This window comes from Hemicordylus capensis, chromosome 14 (genome assembly GCF_027244095.1).
Source record: "Hemicordylus capensis ecotype Gifberg chromosome 14, rHemCap1.1.pri, whole genome shotgun sequence".
Taxonomy (NCBI): domain Eukaryota; kingdom Metazoa; phylum Chordata; class Lepidosauria; order Squamata; family Cordylidae; genus Hemicordylus; species Hemicordylus capensis.
The window spans coordinates 10,787,549-10,805,557 of NC_069670.1; the positions used below are offsets into that span (position 1 = coordinate 10,787,549).

The 18,009-nt window shown below is 52.1% G+C and overlaps 1 protein-coding gene across 1 annotated transcript; it reads left to right on the forward strand.

Annotated features, from left to right (window-relative positions):
• Positions 1–1,571: 1,571 nt before the first annotated feature.
• Positions 1,572–14,479, forward strand: LOC128337686 (speckle targeted PIP5K1A-regulated poly(A) polymerase-like). The gene is made up of 5 exons (XM_053278951.1): positions 1,572–2,041; positions 5,996–6,209; positions 9,106–9,215; positions 12,465–12,655; positions 13,412–14,479. Exons 3-5 carry the CDS (start codon positions 9,164–9,166, stop codon positions 13,529–13,531), a joined length of 363 nt encoding a protein of 120 aa, XP_053134926.1. The 5' UTR covers positions 1,572–2,041; positions 5,996–6,209; positions 9,106–9,163; the 3' UTR covers positions 13,532–14,479.
• The last annotated feature ends 3,530 nt before the right edge of the window (positions 14,480–18,009 follow it).

An 18,009-nucleotide genomic window follows, 5' to 3' on the forward strand; every position in this document is an offset into this window, starting at 1 on the left:
CAAGCAGGAAGGGTGACGGTGTGCCTGCCCCCCTGCCCCCCTGCTTCCAGTAGGAAGTGGTTGGCATGCATGTGCAGAGCACATTTCCTCTTGGGCCAGTCATCTAGCCTTGCTTCCCCCTCTGGGACACTCAAGCGGGGTGTGTGTGGGTGGGTGTGTGTGTGTGTCTTCCTCCCATGACGACCTCCCTCACCCCCACCCTCCACTCCTCTGAGGTTTCCAGCTGCCCAGGAACCGGCATGACCCATCCCCAGGTGGCCTTTGAAGGCAATCTTGGTGATTTCAATGGCTCACTGTTGTGAAAAGCCATGGGGGAATCCCCCCCCCTGCCTGGCTCCAGTCACCCTTGGGGAGGAGGCTCCAGAGCCCTGCTGACCGGCGGGGGGGGTGGCAGGGGTTCATTCTCTCACCCACCCAAATCCCATTGAGGGAGGCCCCCACAGCCCTGGAGAGGCAGCTGGCCCTTGCCTCTCTCTTCGCAGGGGGCCCGAGCTTTCAGAGAGCCCACCTAGACCCCATGGCAGAGTCACTCCAGACTCCCCCCCCCATTGCCCCCAGGGTCCTGAGAGCACCTCCCCCACCCCGGCCTCCAGAGCAGGGCAGAGGACTGGGCCCCCCTCCCCTGTGGTTCTGCTGGGGAGGGGGGGGGAGCAAGCAGGGGCTCAGACCCGAGCTGGGCACCCGCGGAGAGCAGTTCAGGACAGGGGGGACTCCTTGCTGGCCCCCTCAAGCCAGGCAGCTGCTAGCATAAGGGCCCCAACCCAGACAAGAGCCCCCCCTCCCTCGCCTGCTCCCCCAGCTGGGCTGGGCTTGCCTCCTCCTCCTCCTCCTCCTCCTCCCTCTGCCTGCCTGCCCCTTCAGGTGCCAGAGCAGGCCCCTGAGGCTGCGGGGGAAGGTCCTGGTGGGGGGCCTCTGGCTGCAGGGCCCAGCCTGGCTTCCCTGTACAAGAAGAAAGCCCCCCCCCCAGCGCATGCACCCAGAGTCCCTCCCGGGCAAGGACTGCACCGCTTGCTCCTGCTGCTTCAAGCCCGGCTTGCCTCTCTGGGTCAGGCTGTGATCGTCTCGGGCTGGGCTGGGCGAGTCCCCAGAACGTGCTGCAGGCAGCCTCAGCGTCGGCCTTGGCCCCATCCTTGCTGCCCCCAGCTCTGACCCACCGAGCCTGGCGCCTGCTCAGACACACACAGCAGGCCCTTCTCCTCCCTGGCAGCGGAGGTGACGCACACGCTGGACCCTGCCCCTCTGCTCTGGGCAAACGCGGGGAGAATCAACAAGCTTCTGCCTCTCCTTGGAACCCCCCCCCCCGGGGAGGGGAGGGCAGCTCTGGCTGAGTCCACCCTCTGCCCTGCCCAGTCCAAACAGGACCGTGGGGTCCTCACACCAAGTCAGACGCTTGCTCCACCTGGCTCAGTAACTGTCTGCACTGGCTGGCAGCAGCTCTCCAAGGATTCAGGCAGGAGTCTCTTCTCCCAGCCCTCCCTGGAGAGGCTGCTGCCAGCCAGGGCCTGAGCCTGGGACCTCCTGCAGGCAAAGCCGATGGTCCACCCCGAGCTCCAGCCCCAGCCCCTAAAAAACAACAACAACAACTGCATGCTTATTTTGTGTTGAAGTTTTGTAGCCCACCTTTCTCAGAAGTCTCGGCAGTGACTAATAATGTAAAGATTTCAAACAATGAGAATGTAAACAGATACAAACACAGCATTAATTTACAAACACAAACACAGGAGCAGCCAAGACTTAAATCAGAACCATGAGCAGCAGAGCTTGCAGAGGGATTGGGTGCAGGGTGTGGGGGGGAAAACCTGTTGGAATAAAAAGATTGTTAGCTGCTGCAGCAAACCAACAGGGAGGCGCTAGCCATATTCCAAGTGGCGTGAGTTCCATAGGGTGCTTTCCTATCCCCAATGGTTCTTCTCTTAGCAGGATCAGTCCTTATTTTCCAGTAGGCGGAGTTTGACTCTCAGCTCACTAGCTGCACCTGGGCTCAATCTCACTCTCTTTCTCTTTCTCTTGGAAGCAGTCAGGGAAATGCCTTGGAGCAGAGGTGAGTGTTTTGAAACTCTGAATGCCACCCAGGTATGAGTACCTAGTTAATAACTGTTCATCCCTCCTAGGGCTCGGCTTGCCAGCCCTGACCACTCCTGGAGATGTTTCCCCCCAAATCCAAGGGTCCACGTCTGCAGGCTTGCTTTGGAGAGGCGGCTGGAGACCAATGCTGCTCCCTGGAGGAGCGGCAACTCTGCTTGTGTCTAGTGAGACTGAAGCGTGAGCCAGGCCTCTGCTCAATCCTTGTCTGTTTATGCTTTCCCAGATGCATTTCTCCCCCCCCCCCCGCCCGCCCCACCATTTCTGCTTTTCCTGAAGCCAGAGACAGAAATGAATCCGATGGGTTTTTCTTGCCCTTCCTTCCGTTTACACACTTGGCTTGAGTTCTGTTTCCCCTGAGCCCTGGAGGGCGGTGCCGGGTAGGGAGTGTTTATGGGCTTTGGGGGGAGCAGGGGTGGGGGGGTGGCAGTATTTGCACACAGACAGTCTAGGCCTCACAGCACGAGGCTATTCGTCACCGGGGTTTTGCACGCTCTCAGACATGTGCCCCGGAAGACCACAATCCTGCAAACCAGTGCAGACAGCCTAGCTGTGGATCCAAAACACGTGTGCCATGACGTGGAGGACACACCCCAGCAAAGGCGTCTTTGCCACACCCCTGGCCAAATGGTTAGGGATGTGCTCTAGAGCAGGGATTCTCCACGTTGGGTCCCCAGATGTTATTGGACTTCAACTCCCCAAATCCCCAACCAAAGGCCACTGGGGCAGGGGATTATGGGAGTCCAAGAACATCTGGAGACCCAACGTTGAGAACCCCTGCTCGAGAGCATCCAGGATCATCTGCGGGCCGGTTCTCACCCTGTCTTGGTCTCTCAGCCAAGACAGGGCAGGAGGAGATGCATCCTAGCCATCTCTGGGAGCTGAGAGCCCGTGAATCAAAAGCAAAGCAGGAGTGAGGGTCTGCTCAGCCGCAGCTGGGCTCTTGGCTCAGAAACTCGCCGGGTGACCCTGGACCAGCCACCAGCTCTAAGCCTCACTTACCTTGCAGGGTTGTTGTGGGGATGAACAGGGGAGCGGGACACCCACGCAGACACCCCCGAGCTCTTGGCAGGAAAGGTGGGCTTGTATACAGAGAGAATGCCTTTGTTCCTTGAGAATTCAAGTACGGACTGAGAGGAGGCTTACATGAGCAAACCCACACACACACACACCCAGTGATAGCAGTTGTCTGGTTTAGTGCCAGGTGCTATTGATCTCTTTGGGCTTTGCAGCCTGTGAAACCGGCTTGGTGCTGGGCTGTGTGAGGTTGAGACCCGGGTGTTGCAGCAGGCAGGCTGCTTGCAGGCGAGGTCCCATGCATAGACCCCCCACCCCACCCCCCGCCAGGGCCTGGCACATGCATGGTGTTGCTCTGCACATCAGGATCCGCCCCAGATCTTCCGTGCACGTCCTGCAGGCTGTGGGGCAGTGGCACCCCACTGCCCTGGAGGGCCCCAGTTCACTCGGGACAGCCACTTGCCGCAGGTGCCGGTATGTGTGTACAGACCCCTGTGTGCACGGCTCCTCGCAGAATCTGGGCAACGCCATTCGTCGCGCCATCGGCCGGAAGGGCCTTTAGGCAGGCGCTGGCTTCTGGCCGTGGGCAGAATCAACCGCTCGGGAGCAAGACCCTCTTCCGTTTTGAGCTCCAGCGGTGTGCTTGGCTGGATGCCCCCCTTGGTCAACGCCCCCCCCCAGGCGGCCACTGGCACCTGCCCTACCGAATTGTCTGTCTAGGGAGGCTGCTTCCTACTCAGCCCGGCCCCCATGAAGCCCCCCCTGATGCTCCCCCATCCAGCTGCCCCCTCCTGCCCCAAGGAGCCAGGGTTGGCTGGGCCCTGCCCCGACCAGCGTGCCCGAAACACCCAGCCCCCTTCTGCGCTGGCGCTGCTGCCCCTGGCCAAGGCCCGGCCCAGCCCCAGCCGCGGACGGAGAGCTCCCTCTCTCCTGCCCGGGAGGACCCACTTTCCGCAGCCTCTCCAGCAGCAGGTGGGGCCCTGCTGGCTCGTTCAGGCTCCAGCTCTGCCCGTCTCCCTGTGCAGCCAAGCAAGGACTGGCCGGTTGGGAAGGGAAAGAGACCGGCTGTTCATGGCACAGGGGTGGGGCAGTCTGGGAAGTGGGAACATTCCCCACATTCTTCCCAGGGGCTGTGCCCCGCAGAGGCGGCTGGCTTCCTCTGGGCTGCTTCTTACCTGAAGCAAGTGAAGGGAGCCCCTTGTTCGGGGCAGGCAAACGGGGGGCGGGGGCGGGGGGGGCTCTTTTCCTTGGCCCAGCAGCCGCAGATCACGTCAGCCCCACATGGCAGACACACCAGTTCGCCCCCTCCCTTGGAAGCCAGCTCAGTGTAGGAAAGCCGCCCCACAGATGGACGGATGTGGATCCAGCCCTTTCCCTTCTTCAGCGCCCAGCTTTGGAGATCCAGCAGCTCTTCTGCCGCCTGGCAGACTGGAAGGCAGTCAGGACTCATGTGGACCTTCGCTGCAGCCCAGCCCTCCTTTTCCACCCCTTCCCAACCAGGGTGGGGCACAAGGGGGGCTGCGCCGTCTCTCTTCACCCGACGGGGCCTTGCCTTCCTCCTGGGCATGCCGGCTGCTGCTGCTGCTGCTGCTGCAGTGATGGGCAGGGAGGCGGCCCTGGTCCCCCACTCCAGGGTCTCGGCCAGCCGAGATGCAGAGCCCTCTGCTTTCCCGGTGGGCTCCTCTCTCGATCCCAACAGCTTGTTACATCACTGTAGCCCTGCCCCGTCTGTATTGCAAGGAGTCTCTACCACCCTTTGTGGCTGACAGCAGTCTTGTCATAGGAACCTAGGAAGCTGCCATACACTGAGTCAGACCACTGGTCTCTCTAGCTCAGGATTGCCTACACAGACTGGCAGCGGCTTCTCCAAGGTTGCAGGCAGGAGTCTCTCTCACCCCTCCCTTGGAGATGCTGCCAGGGAGGGGACTTGTGGCAGCCAGCATGAATTGTTGCCTTTGCTAAGCAGGGTCTGCCCTGGTTTGCATTTGAATGGGAGACTACATGTGCGAGCCCTGGAAGATCTCCCCCTCAGGGGATGGAGCCGCTCTGGGAAGAGCAGAAGGTTTCAGGTTCCCTCCCTGGCGGCATCTCCAAGATGGGGCTGAGAGAGAGAGACTCCTGCCAGCCACCTTTGGAGAAGCCTCTGCCAGTCTGTGAAGACCATACTGAGCCAGAGAGATCAATGATCTGACTCAGTATATGGCAGCTTCCTGTGTTTGGGGCTTCTGTGACTTTTGGCGCCCGCGGAAGCCTCAGTGTGTTCCCACTCCAGTTGAATTCCTCTTGGGTTCAAGAGGAGGCTGCTACGTGAAGCCGCTTGGAACCCTCACCCCGGCCTGCTCTGTCTTTCATGCTCCCCCCATAGCCGAGTCATAAACGGTGGCACCCATGTTTCTGTCTGCTCTGTCCTGACTCCTGTATAGCCGGCTGGCTTGTTCTAGTGTGCTTGGAAAGGGATCTCTCTCCAGCAGGCTGCCTCAGCTTGAAAGCCCGGGGTGAACTCAGGGGCCTGGGGGGTATTGTTGCCTCTTCTCTGCCAGGAGGATGGCTGACCTCCCTCCTCCTGATTCTGAGTCAGCAAGCTCCCTTTCAGCCAAGCCTGGGGAGCATTTAGCCAGACTTCTGAGGGGCTTCTTTGGGGGGTGGGCACAGCAGCTCCCAGTGGGGGGGGGATTTTTGGCAGGAGGACTGGTTCAAGCCACCCCTTTCAAAGGAAAGAGAGCTGGTGGTCTTTTTTTATTTTTATTTTTGGTTTGGTTTTTTAAAAAGCAGCCTAGAGGAAGAAGAATCAGCCAGCAGCGAATCCTGTTCTAATCGGTTCTCTGTTCCAGGTACTGGGCACTGGAAATTGGCAGCTGGGGGAACAAACTTATTCTCTTTGAATTATGCTTTCCAGGGGGCTTGTGGACTGCACTGCCATCGACTGAGTGGAGGAGAAGAGGTTAAAGGAGAGGACACTTGCCCTGAGGTGATGCCAAAAGGATGGGAGTTCTCTTGCAACAAGAGGGGTTTTGGAACCAGCCTACTTCACAGGGCTGTTGTGAGGATGACACTGGAAAAGGATCTCTGTAGGCTGTGCAGCCTCCTTCAACAAAAGGCCAGGGAGAAAAGTAAGTACAATGTTGTTGGCCTTGAAGTCGTGCAAGACTGGTGAAGGATGGGGAGCAGAGGAGGAGAAGAGCCAGCCGCTCTTGGGGGAAGCGGAACTCCTGTCCACCGTTACAGCAGGTGTGCCTGGGGGACAAAGGCTGTCTCTGTGCACAGATGCTGCCCGGGATGGGAGTGCTGGGGCGCCACAGCCTTCCACATCGTGGGAAGAATCTGTCCGCGTACGGCATTTCTCTCTGCAGACACAAGCTGTGGCTGTGGACAGTGAGGGACGGTGCTTGGGAGGGTGCTCCAGCAGCTGCCGTGACCTGTGGAACATCCACTTAGAAAGTGGAGAGGAAACCACTTGGTTTCTCTCTGCTCTGGCCTAGAAAAGGATGGCCTCTTCACAGTCCCTGAAACGGAATCTCTGCATTTCAGGAGGAGGTTTGCAGGTCTGGTGGAAATCCTTCCATGCAGTTAATCGCTTTCCTTGTGTCATGCGCGTGCGCAGCGGGGGGGGGTCCATCCCAGTAGCAGCCTGTTCCTCTGGCTCGCATCCAGAGGCACTCGTACCCCTGGAGGCTTCCACAGCCCCTGCCCCCCCCAATCTTCTTTAGTCTGTCTGGGGTGGGGTGGTCGCCCAGCCAAAGCATTAGGATGCTTAATTTGCGGGGGGGGGGGGCTCCAAAGGCCTTTAGGACCAGCCTCCAAAATTACCTAATTACCTCGCATCTCTTATAGCCAAGCCCCCCCCTCAGGCCAGCTTGGCTACTGGGGTGAATCGAATGGCCAAAGGAACGCGCCCCCACCCAGTTCCAACCTGTTGGAGAACCCTGCCTGCTGGCCAGGGGAAGCATCTTCATCTTCTGGGCCACTGAGCGGGCATCTGCTCGCCTGGTTGGAGGGACGCTGCCAGCCCGTGCAGGGACCAGGGAGCACTGCTGCCTGGGCCGGGATCCATCAGCCTCCCGATCCCCCTGCCTCCCGGAGGCGGAGCCTGCCACGCCAGGAGCCGGGTGGGGTGCAGCCAGAAGGGGCATTCCCTGGGCGGGGCTCCTGCCCTAAGTCCCAAGCCTGCCTAAGAAGAGGCGGCCCCTGCCAAGGCTGGGGGAAAGGAGGCAGCCACGGTCTGCACCCTAGCTCCAGTTCCCCCCCCCCAGAATGGACTTGGTGGTACCTTTCCTCCTTTGGGGTATATGTTCTAGCTGGGCTTCTATTAATAAGTATTAGGAGGACACAAGTGTCAAGTCTCTATATGAGTGAGTGAGTGTGTGTTTGACTCATGTAGACGTTGCTCCAGAACACATGAAATGTATTTAAAATCTCCATAACGGAAGCCCACGACAGTCTCTCTAGGAGTGTGTCTGGATCTAGACACTTGAGCCTGTCTCTCTACAAAGAGTACTGTGTGTATATAGGCCTAAGGGTATGGCAACGGGCAATGCATTTTGCTGGTGTGGCCAGATTGTACCCAGCAGCGAGGTTAGGCTAGGCTGGCTCTAGGAATGGCAAGGGGCAATGCATTTTATGGGTGCAGCAGAAGGGTGTCCTCCGGTGGCCACTTTGTGCACTGCAGTGAGTTCAGGCATGGCTCTATGTGTGGCAATGGACAGTGTCTTTTAGTGTGTAGGGAAAGGGTGCCATCTGGTGGTCACCATGTGAATTGCAGCTAGCTGAGGCTTGGCTCTAGGAATGGTAATTGGCGTTTAGCATTTTGCTGGTGTGGCAAAAGGGTGCCCTCCGGTGGCCTTTTTGTGTACTGCCATGAGCTGAGGCTTGGCTTTATGGGGTGTGTGGTCTAGCTCCCAAATGGGGCCAAGTGGCCACATTCAGGAGTTAGATCGAGGCCAGCGCTGCGTTTGCAGCACGGCCAGTAGCGGCTCTAGCTGCCCTTAGGATGCATCGCTGGGCATTTAACTCCTGGACGGGGATGTGCAGCCCCGTTCAGGAGCCAAACCATGCCCCCCTGTGCCAGCCATCAGACGTGGGGTGTGTGTGTCAGGGCCACGAGTCACGGCCCCTGAGAGGCGGAGGCCTGGGTTCTTTGGCAATGCACAAAGTGGCCACCGGAGGGCACCCTTTTGACACACCAGCAAAATGCATTGCCCATTGCCATACATAGAGCCCAGCCTCACCTCACTGCAGTGCTGCAAGTGGCCACCCGAGGGCACCCTTTTGACACACCGGCTAAATGCCCACTACCATTCCTAAAGCCACTGCATTTCCTGCTGCTTACTACTTTTGTTGTTGGTATAATTAAACTAGGGAACTTACTGCCACAAGCTACTGAGATCGGCCATTCATTTAAAGGACTCTAAAGGGGATCAGGCAAATTCAGAGAGGAGGAGAGACTTATCCATGGCTACCAGCCATAAATAGAACCTCTGCATTCAGGGGAAGTCTACCAGGAATATCTGGTAGATATAGTTGCATTGTGGAATACACAGCAGGTGGGGCTGCTGGCTTTCCGCCCTGCTTGAGGGCTTCCCAGTAGTGTCCCAGCAAGGCTGCTCTTATGTTGACGTCATTAATGGTAAAACTCCCTTTCTGCTTAGATTGTATGCTCATCAGGGCAGAGATCTGTCCCTTTCTTGGTCAATGTGTCCCTTTCTTGTCGTGTCGAGCTCCTCTCTCGTAGCACCCCTGAGGCCCCCCCTCCCATAAATGCAAAGGTCATGTCGAGCTCCTCTCTCGTAGCACCCCTGAGGCCCCCCCTCCCATAAATGCAAAGGGCAGATGCTTCCATGGGGCAAAGTTGGACACCGCATTAGCAATCTTGGTTGCACTATCAGTAAGCTAGCAGCTGCTTGGGCGATTCGCAGCTGGGGAGGGTCGCTGAGCCAGGAGTGGGCTAGAAGACCTCCAGGGACCCCTTCCAACTCTAACCATTCTATGCTTCCCGCTCTTTTGTCCCAGGCAGAAGAAAAGAGAGGATTGATGGCGTAACCGAAGAACCGAAAAAGAGCCCTTCTGGATGAGAGCAAAGGCCCATCAGCTTCACCACCCACTTTCTACAAAGCCTGCAGGTAGGATGCAGAAGTAACCTCCTCCTCCTCCTCCCCGTTTTATGTCCCTCTAGTATGGTCTGGCATTTTGCAGCAGACTGCTGCTGGAGAAGGAGGTTCTTTTTAGCTAAGGCAGCTAATCAGTATAGCACCAGGGCGGGTGGACATCCCAAAGGTCCGTCGCCCACAGCTGACCAGATGGAGCCCACGAGCAGAAGGTGAAGAGGAGTCCGGCATTTTGGAGTGTTGAGAGCATTAAATGAGAGTTTCGTTCTTAGTGTTAGAATATGAAAAGTATTCCAGAGTGTTTCTCTGCATGCATCTGTGACAGGCTGAGGTCCTCTGGAGAAATCCGGCCTTTCTGGATGAGCTTCCCAGAAACAGAGGCCCTTGTTAATCTGGTTGTTCCTGCTCACAATCCTCGGATCAACCAGAACTGTACAGCTTATTCAAAACGTAGCCACATCGTTAAAGTGAAGCCCTTGAATATTGTATGGAATCTTGTATATTTCCCTTCTAACTCCTTTAATTTGTTAGACTGCAAGCCCTTTGGGGCTAGGAAACCCTCTTCTCCTTATTCTTTTCCAATTTAAACTGCTTTGAGAACTTTATTTGGTTGGAAAGTGGTATATGAATGAGGAATAAATGAAGGCATTCACAGCTGCCTCTGTAGAACAGGGTTAGCTCCAAACGTGGGAGGCATTTCTTGGGAGTAACTGAATGGTTTCCAGAGTAACTTGTGTCCTTCCTTACACACCCCACTTTCTTTGCTGCCGGATCATGGGCAGTGCTGGGATTCACGTGGAATTCAGGTGCCGCTGCCTCGGGAGGGATGCTGCCAGCCTGGGTTGGACCACCCCCCTTGCTGAGTGCTGGCAGTAATTTGGGGGTGGGGGGATGTGTGTGTGTGTTTGTGTGTGTGTGTGCGCGCACACACGGAGGGAACCCCTCCACCTGCCCCCAGGGCTTGCTTGGAGGGAGGAGCCCAGGCTTGTGGGGTGAGGTGGGAGGGCTGTCTGTGCCCCTGACAGGTGAGGCTGCCTGCCGCTGGGGTGGTGTCTCCCTGGCCGGCCTGGGTGCTGTGGAAGGTGCTTCCTGTTTGTCTGGCAGCCGCTCCTTGCTCCCTGACGCAGCCTTCCCCCCCCTCCCACCGCACAACCCTATTTCTTTGGCCTGTATTCGGCTTTTTGCCGGAAGTGTAGCAATGCATGTGTTCTAGCTGCACACCCCTATGCACACCCCCTTTGGCCTATGTTCGGCTTTTTGCTGGAAGTGTATTGATGTGTGTGTTCTAGCTGCACATCCCTATCTCTTTAGCCTATATTTGGCTTTTTGCCAGAAGTGTATTGATTTGTGTGTTCTATCATCTCACCCCTATCTCTTTGGCCCCTGTTTGGCTTTTTAACGGAAGTATATCGATGTATATGTTCTAGCTGCATATCCCTATCTCTTTAGCCTATGTTCGGCTTTTTGCTGGAAGTGTATTGATGAGTATGTTCTAGCTGCACACCCTTATCTCTTTGGCCTAAGTAGGATAAATATCAATACACAAATATCAATACACTTCCGGCAAAAAGCCGAATATAGGAAAAAGAGATGGGGGTATGCAGCTAGAACATATACATCAATACACTTGCGGCAAAAAGCCGAACATGGGCCAAAGAGATAAGGGTGTGCAACTAGAACACAGACTTCCCTACACTTCCGGACAAAAGCGGGAGCCTCGAGATCCCATTAGGAGTCCCTTCCTCACCCGAAATGATTGCCACAAGCCAGGCGACCGTCACCTCTATGGGTCAAAAGCAAATGGCGCCTCGCGCATCACGTGTTAGAGGAGGAGCGTGGCTTTGACCTGCTTAGTGAGTGGGGGCTGGGGGGGCTGCATGCAGCAGGCTGGAGCGACTGCAGCCTCTCGGGGTGGGGGGAAGGCGCTCTGCACACGTCCTGAGGCACTCTTGCCCCCCTCGCTTTCTCTCTCTCTCTCTCTCTGGGTCTTTCAGGAAGGTGGCCCCTGGGGGTCTGGCGGCTGCTGCTGCTGCTTTGGGGGCAGGAGGGCAGGCTGCCTGGGGGTCTGGCCCAGCAGGGCTCCTTGCAGGTGGCAGCAAGCCGGGCTTGTTCCCTCTGCTGAGTAGGGTCCGCCTTGCTCTGCCCTCTGGTGGGGAGACACCCTGGGGGGCTGCCCGAGATTCCCCCTGCGGGGAAAGGGCTGCAGCTCCGAGGAGGAGCCCCTGCTGGGCAGGCCGAAGGTGGTCCCCGGTTCCCTCCCCAGCAGCATCTCCCGGGCAGGCAGGCAGGCAGGCTGGGAGAGACGCCTGAGCCAGAGGCCCTGGAGAGCTGCTGCCAGTCAGGGAGGCCAGACTGAGCTAGATGGGCCGAGGGTCCAACTCGGTAGGAGGCAGCTTCCTATGTATGTTCCTAATGCGTATGAGCTCCCACCTTATTATTATTAGTAGTAGTATTTGTATTATTTAGTATTGTATTCCGCTCTTCCTCCAAGGAGCCCCAGAGCGGTGTACTCCATACTTGGGTTTCTTTCTCACAACAACCCTGTGAAGTAGGTTAGGCTGAGAGAGAAGTGTCTGGCCCAGGGTCACCCAGCTAGTTTTATGGCTGAATGGAGATTTTGAACTCGGGTCTCCCCAGTCCTAGTCCGGCACTCTAACTACTGCACTGCACATTTTAATAATTCCTTGGAGAGGAGAGCTGGTCTTATGGTAGCAAGCATGATTGGGCCCCATAGCTAAGCAGGGTCTGCCCTGCTTGCATCTGAATGGGAGACTAGAAGTGTGTGAGCACTGTAAGATCTTCCCCTCAGGGGATGGAGCCGCTCTGGGAAGAGCAGAAGGTTCCCAGTTCCCTCCCTGGCAGCATCTCCAAGAAAGGGCCGAGAGAGATTCCTGCCTGCAACCCTGGAGAAGCCGCTGCCAGTCTGGGTAGACAATCCTGAGCTAGATGGACCAGTGGTCTGACTCAGTATATGGCAGTTTCCTATGTTCCTTGGCTTCCTTAATTTCCTTCTGAATATATAAATGGAACTCTTGGGCTCTCTTGAAAACGGGTCGCCATGAGGGACAACCCTGCTCCTTCCCTTCTGTCCCCTTCTCCATTTGCTATTGCCCTGGCCTCAGAAACGCCCCCAGTGGGACCTCAAACGCCTTCTGGCAAGACGCGCCCTGGCCTGGGTTCCGGGAACGGGGCAGGCTGTCCGCGCAGTGTGTGTCTCCCTTCCCTCCTGGGCTGTCCCTGAAAGGCTTCTCTTTCATGCTGCAGAGCCCAGCCTGGAGGACCACCTGCGTGGGAAGAAACACCAGCGCCTGGAGCACCTCCGCACCGCCCGCCCAGCCCAGGAGCAACGCAGTGTCTTTGTCAGGGGCTTCCGCAAGGGCACGCCGGCCTCGGAGCGGAGCGACTACTTCCAGGCCTACGGAGAGGTGGTCGACGTGGTGATGGACAAAGAGAAGGTGAGGCCGTTGGCAAACAAGGGCAGGGTCCCAGGGGGCCGAAGCCACTCGCTTGTGGGGCCAGCCTCGCACTTCTAAGCCTGCAACTCTTCTGTTAAACGGAGCAGGAGGCCTCTCAAAAATGCCTTAATGCTTTCTCCTAGTCACTTTGCAAAGAGCAGTGCCACTAGGTATGCATGCGAACTCCTTTTGGGTTCCCATGGCTCTTCAGACTTAACATACCCCTCCTGATAAGCTGCAGCCTAGTCTGGCTGGGGTTGTGGGGGTGAAGGGATGTGGTTAAATGGATGGCCTGCTGTATCTTCTTACAACAGCTGATCAGGTGGTCCACGGTTTCATCTGCTTCTTTACAAAGGCAGCACTTGCTGTTTGTAGTTGATTTTTCTACTTTGGCTCTTATTGCATTGGTTCTTAGTGCCTGTTCTTGTGCAGCCAGTATTAAACCCTCTGTTTCTTTCTTCAAGTTGCCATTTTATTTTATTATTTTATAATTTAATTTAATTTAATTTATATCCCGCTCTTCCTCCAAGGAGCTCAGAGTGGTGTACTACATACTTAAGTTTCTCCTCACAACAACCCTGTGAAGTAGGTTGGGCTGAGAGAGAAATGACTGGCCCAGAGTCACCCAGCTAGTCTCCTGGCTGAATGGGGATTTGAACTCGGGTCTCCCCAGTCCTAGTCCAGCACACTAACCACTATACCACGCTTGCACCCACACTTCAAAATAGATGACCTGCTTTGCTCTTCCCCCAACAGACTTCAAGGGAGCAAGAGAGGCCAGGAACGCGGAGGAAGCCAAGCTGCACTACGTCCGGAGGGGGCCGGAAATCTGTCAGGAAACCTCGACTCTCAGAAGCTGGAATTGCACCCTCCTAAGATACACACACACACTCCCCGGGCTGTGTCTGCAGAGACCAACACTGTGACCGTGGAGTGAAGAGGCAGAGCTTGGGGGGGCGAGGAGGGGGACAGGCCTCCTCCTTATGCCCCGAACAGCTCCATTCATGCCGGAACAGGACTGTGTGTCAGGAAGGCTTTGTAGCCAATAACACTCTTGTGCAGTTGTTAACAATAGCCTGTGTGTGTCTGTCCTGGAAACTTCTTGGTCAGGTAACATGCACGTTTGTGTGTGTGTGTGTTTGATAACTGATTGGCTTGAGTTTTTCGAGCTTTGCTTTGTACAAATATCTTGAGCTTGCTGGTTTGCCCAAGTGCCATTGGATCGGAAACAAACTGCATTTGTGTATTGTTTAGCACTAAGATCCACAAAGTGTCAATTCCTTGAAGGGCATTTTGGCTTCTGATACATCAGTGAGTGGGAAAAATTGGTTTATCTGCTGCTTATATCTGTTAGGTTTTTCTAATTATTTTTAAACTTAACTCTTACAACTCTGAAAGCTTTGTAACTTTAAAAAGTGGTTCTAGCTTAGTCTTAACTTGTATTTTATTGGTTTACTTTATATTGTCTCATATTAATGTTGTGAGCCCCTGAAGCAGTAAGGTACGGGGTGGGTATTGCACAAAATACTCTTGATGCAAATGAAATTGAAATAAAAGTTAAAGATGATGTACTGAGAAAAAATGCAAATCGGATCAGCTTGACATGTGTATGGCCCGGGATTGTGGGTGAATATCTAGAAGGATGTTTTGAGAGCCATGTTGAGTCATTGTTGTAGCATCAACACTGCATGTTTTAGATTGTAAGCCCTTTGGGGACAGAGATCCATCTTATTTATTTATTTCTCTGTGTAAACCGCCCTCAGTCATTTTGGGAAGGGCGGCATAGAAACTGAATAATAATAAAAATAAAAATCTTTAACATGCTGGGTGAGTTTATTTCCTCGAGACAATGCTGGATCTACTGTGTTGAAGTAGACTGTGACTAACCTTCTTCAGCAGCTTTCTCTCTGCAGGGAGACCTACAAGGAAGCATGCCCGGGTCCTAGGCCAGGCATCCCCAAACTGCGGCCCTCCAGATGTTGCTGAACTACAACTCCCAGCATCCCTAGACACAATTTTTTGTGGCTGGGTATGTTGGGAGTTGTAGTTCAGCAACATCTGGAGGGCCGTAGTTTGGGGATGCCTGGCCTAGGCTCTTTGGCCAAGTACTGCAGGGGGAGGGAGGGTTGGATTGGTGGTCTGCTGGGTTCCCCATCTTAGCTGCATCCTCCAGTCGTCCTTGTCTCCTCTCCTTTGGAGCAACCTGTATCTAATGCCTCCATGCAAGCACACACCAGCCCCCTGCTAATGGAACAAAGAGACACATCTTTAAAAGTGGTGGTGATTCTCTTGCTTGAAAGTGGGGAGCAATGGGCCCTATCCAGCCCCAGCACAAAATCCCTCGGGGGGTGGGAGTGGCGGCTGTTGCAGGAACCCAACTTGTGTATCTTTTTAGAGTGTGAGCCCTTTGGAAAGTTCACTTTGACCCACTGCCCCTTCAAACCTTGGAACCATTGAACAGAAGTACTTTTTCACACAATGCGTGATCCACTTGTGGAACTCTCTGCCACAGGATGTGGTGACAGCCAACAACCTGGATGTGAGCCCTTTGGAAAGTTCAATTTAGAACCATCCACCCTTTGACCCATCCACCCACTGAAAGTTTGTAACTTTGTAACTTTGTAACTTTGTAACTTTGTAACTTTGTAACTTTGTAACTTTGTAAGTTTGTAACTTTGTAAGTTTGTAACTTTGTAAGTTTGTAACTTTGTAAGTTTGTAACTTTGTAAGTTTGTAACTTTGTAAGTTTGTAACTTTGTAAGTTTGTAACTTTGTAAGTTTGTAACTTTGTAAGTTTGTAACTTTGTAAGTTTGTAACTTTGTAAGTTTGTAACTTTGTAAGTTTGTAACTTTGTAAGTTTGTAACTTTGTAAGTTTGTAACTTTGTAAGTTTGTAACTTTGTAAGTTTGTAACTTTGTAAGTTTGTAACTTTGTAAGTTTGTAACTTTGTAAGTTTGTAACTTTGTAAGTTTGTAACTTTGTAAGTTTGTAACTTTGTAAGTTTGTAACTTTGTAAGTTTGTAACTTTGTAAGTTTGTAACTTTGTAAGTTTGTAACTTTGTAAGTTTGTAACTTTGTAAGTTTGTAACTTTGTAAGTTTGTAACTTTGTAAGTTTGTAACTTTGTAAGTTTGTAACTTTGTAAGTTTGTAACTTTGTAAGTTTGTAACTTTGTAACTAAGTTTGTAACTTTGTAACTAAGTTTGTAACTTTGTAACTAAGTTTGTAACTTTGTAACTAAGTTTGTAACTTTGTAACTAAGTTTGTAACTTTGTAACTAAGTTTGTAACTTTGTAACTAAGTTTGTAACTTTGTAACTAAGTTTGTAACTTTGTAACTAAGTTTGTAACTTTGTAACTAAGTTTGTAACTTTGTAACTAAGTTTGTAACTTTGTAACTAAGTTTGTAACTTTGTAACTAAGTTTGTAACTTTGTAAGTTTGTAACTTTGTAACTTTGTAACTTTGTAAGTTTGTAACTTTGTAAGTTTGTAACTTTGTAACTTTGTAACTTTGTAACTTTGTAACTTTGTAACTTTGTAACTTTGTAACTTTGTAACTTTGTAACTTTGTAACTTTGTAACTTTGTAACTTTGTAACTTTGTAACTTTGTAACTTTGTAACTTTGTAACTTTGTAACTTTGTAAGTTTGTAACTTTGTAACTTTGTAACTTTGTAAGTTTGTAACTAAGACATGCAAAAAAGGGACACAGCTTTTCTGAAGACATTTCCTTGGGCAATGGCATGAATGATATTTAGTTAAGAGAAATGTGCTGTATTGTGCTGAGAATGAGAATTAAGCTGAGAGCAGCTAATCTGTTGTCAACTCTGTCTGGGCTGCTGGGAGAGCCTGGAGACCTCTTACAACAGAAAAAAAATATAAGGGCAGAGTGGTACTACTCAAAATAACAAAGAAAAAAATACCACCCAATGCAAGAAATAGAAACCATGCCAATATACGTATGAATGGAACTTCTTGAATCACTTCATTAATATAAGTCATTTATTATAATAAAACACTGAATATACATGAATCACTTGACAAGGTTTCGCGATAAGTCCTTGTTTCCCAATAAGCTTCCTCAGAAGTGAAAGAACAATTGTTATGTCCCAAACGTGATAGACTTTACATCCTCCCTGGTGTATAGAGTTCTTCAAAATAGCCTCCAAAAAGGTTTCTTCAATTCCTTCAAAGGGAGTGTAGATTGTATCCAAACATCCTTAGATTTCTCCAAGGGAGTTAGACAGAGGCCTTCTAAATACAAAACACAAACCATATATAAAAGAAAACGTTTGCAAAACATGAGAGAAAACATTAACAACCTACTGAAATGCATATGTGTACATCAAAGATAATTACCCCAAAGGTGCCACGGTTCACAAACTGCTGCCCAAACTGACACCCAGTCGTATCAAGCCTGCTCGGATGAACTGACCAAGCTGCCTTACTCCAGGTTTCTAACACTCTCAATCATTCTCAGCTGCTGAACCTCCTAATCAGCCACTATCTGGCACTCCTCACGCTTAATTAGGGCACCACAATTACAAAAAACAGGATAAGTCTAAATACATGTTTAAACCATAAGGTGACAGGGAATTTAATCTGTGCATATAAAACGATTCTTGTCTATTTAACCATCTTACTGCATCAACGTTACAGTATCTAAATTTTTCTTTTCTAAAGGTGGAAATCACCACAAATTTGAAGTCATCAGGCTGATGACCAGCTAGTAAAAAATGTTCTGTGAGTGGTGCCTCTAATACTCCATTCTTTATTCTGTAGTAATGTTCTAAAATACGTTTTTTAACCGGACGTATGGTGCAGCCAACATACAGGTGAAACTCAGAAAATTAGAATATCGTGCAAAAGTCCATTAATTTCAGTAATGCAAATTAAAAGGTGAAACTGATATATGAGACAGACGCATTACATGCAAAGCGAGGTAAGTCAAGCTTTAATTTGCTATAATTGTGATGATCATGGCGTACAGCTCATGAAAACCTCAAATCCACAATCTCAGAAAATTAGAATATTACATGGAACCAAGAAGACAAGGATTGAAGAATAGAACAATATCGGACCTCTGAAAAGTATAAGCATGCATATGTATTCAGTACTTGGTTGGGCCCCTTTTGCAGCAATTACTGCCTCAATGCGGCGTGGCATGGATGCTATCAGCCTGTGGCACTGATGAGGTATTATGGAAGACCAGGATGCTCCATTAGCGGCCTTCAGCAATTCTGCATTGTTTGGTCTCATGTCTCTCATCCTTCTCTTGGCAATGCCCCATAGATTCTCTATGGGGTCAGGTCAGGCGAGTTTGCTGGCCAATCAAGCACAGTACACTGTATACTT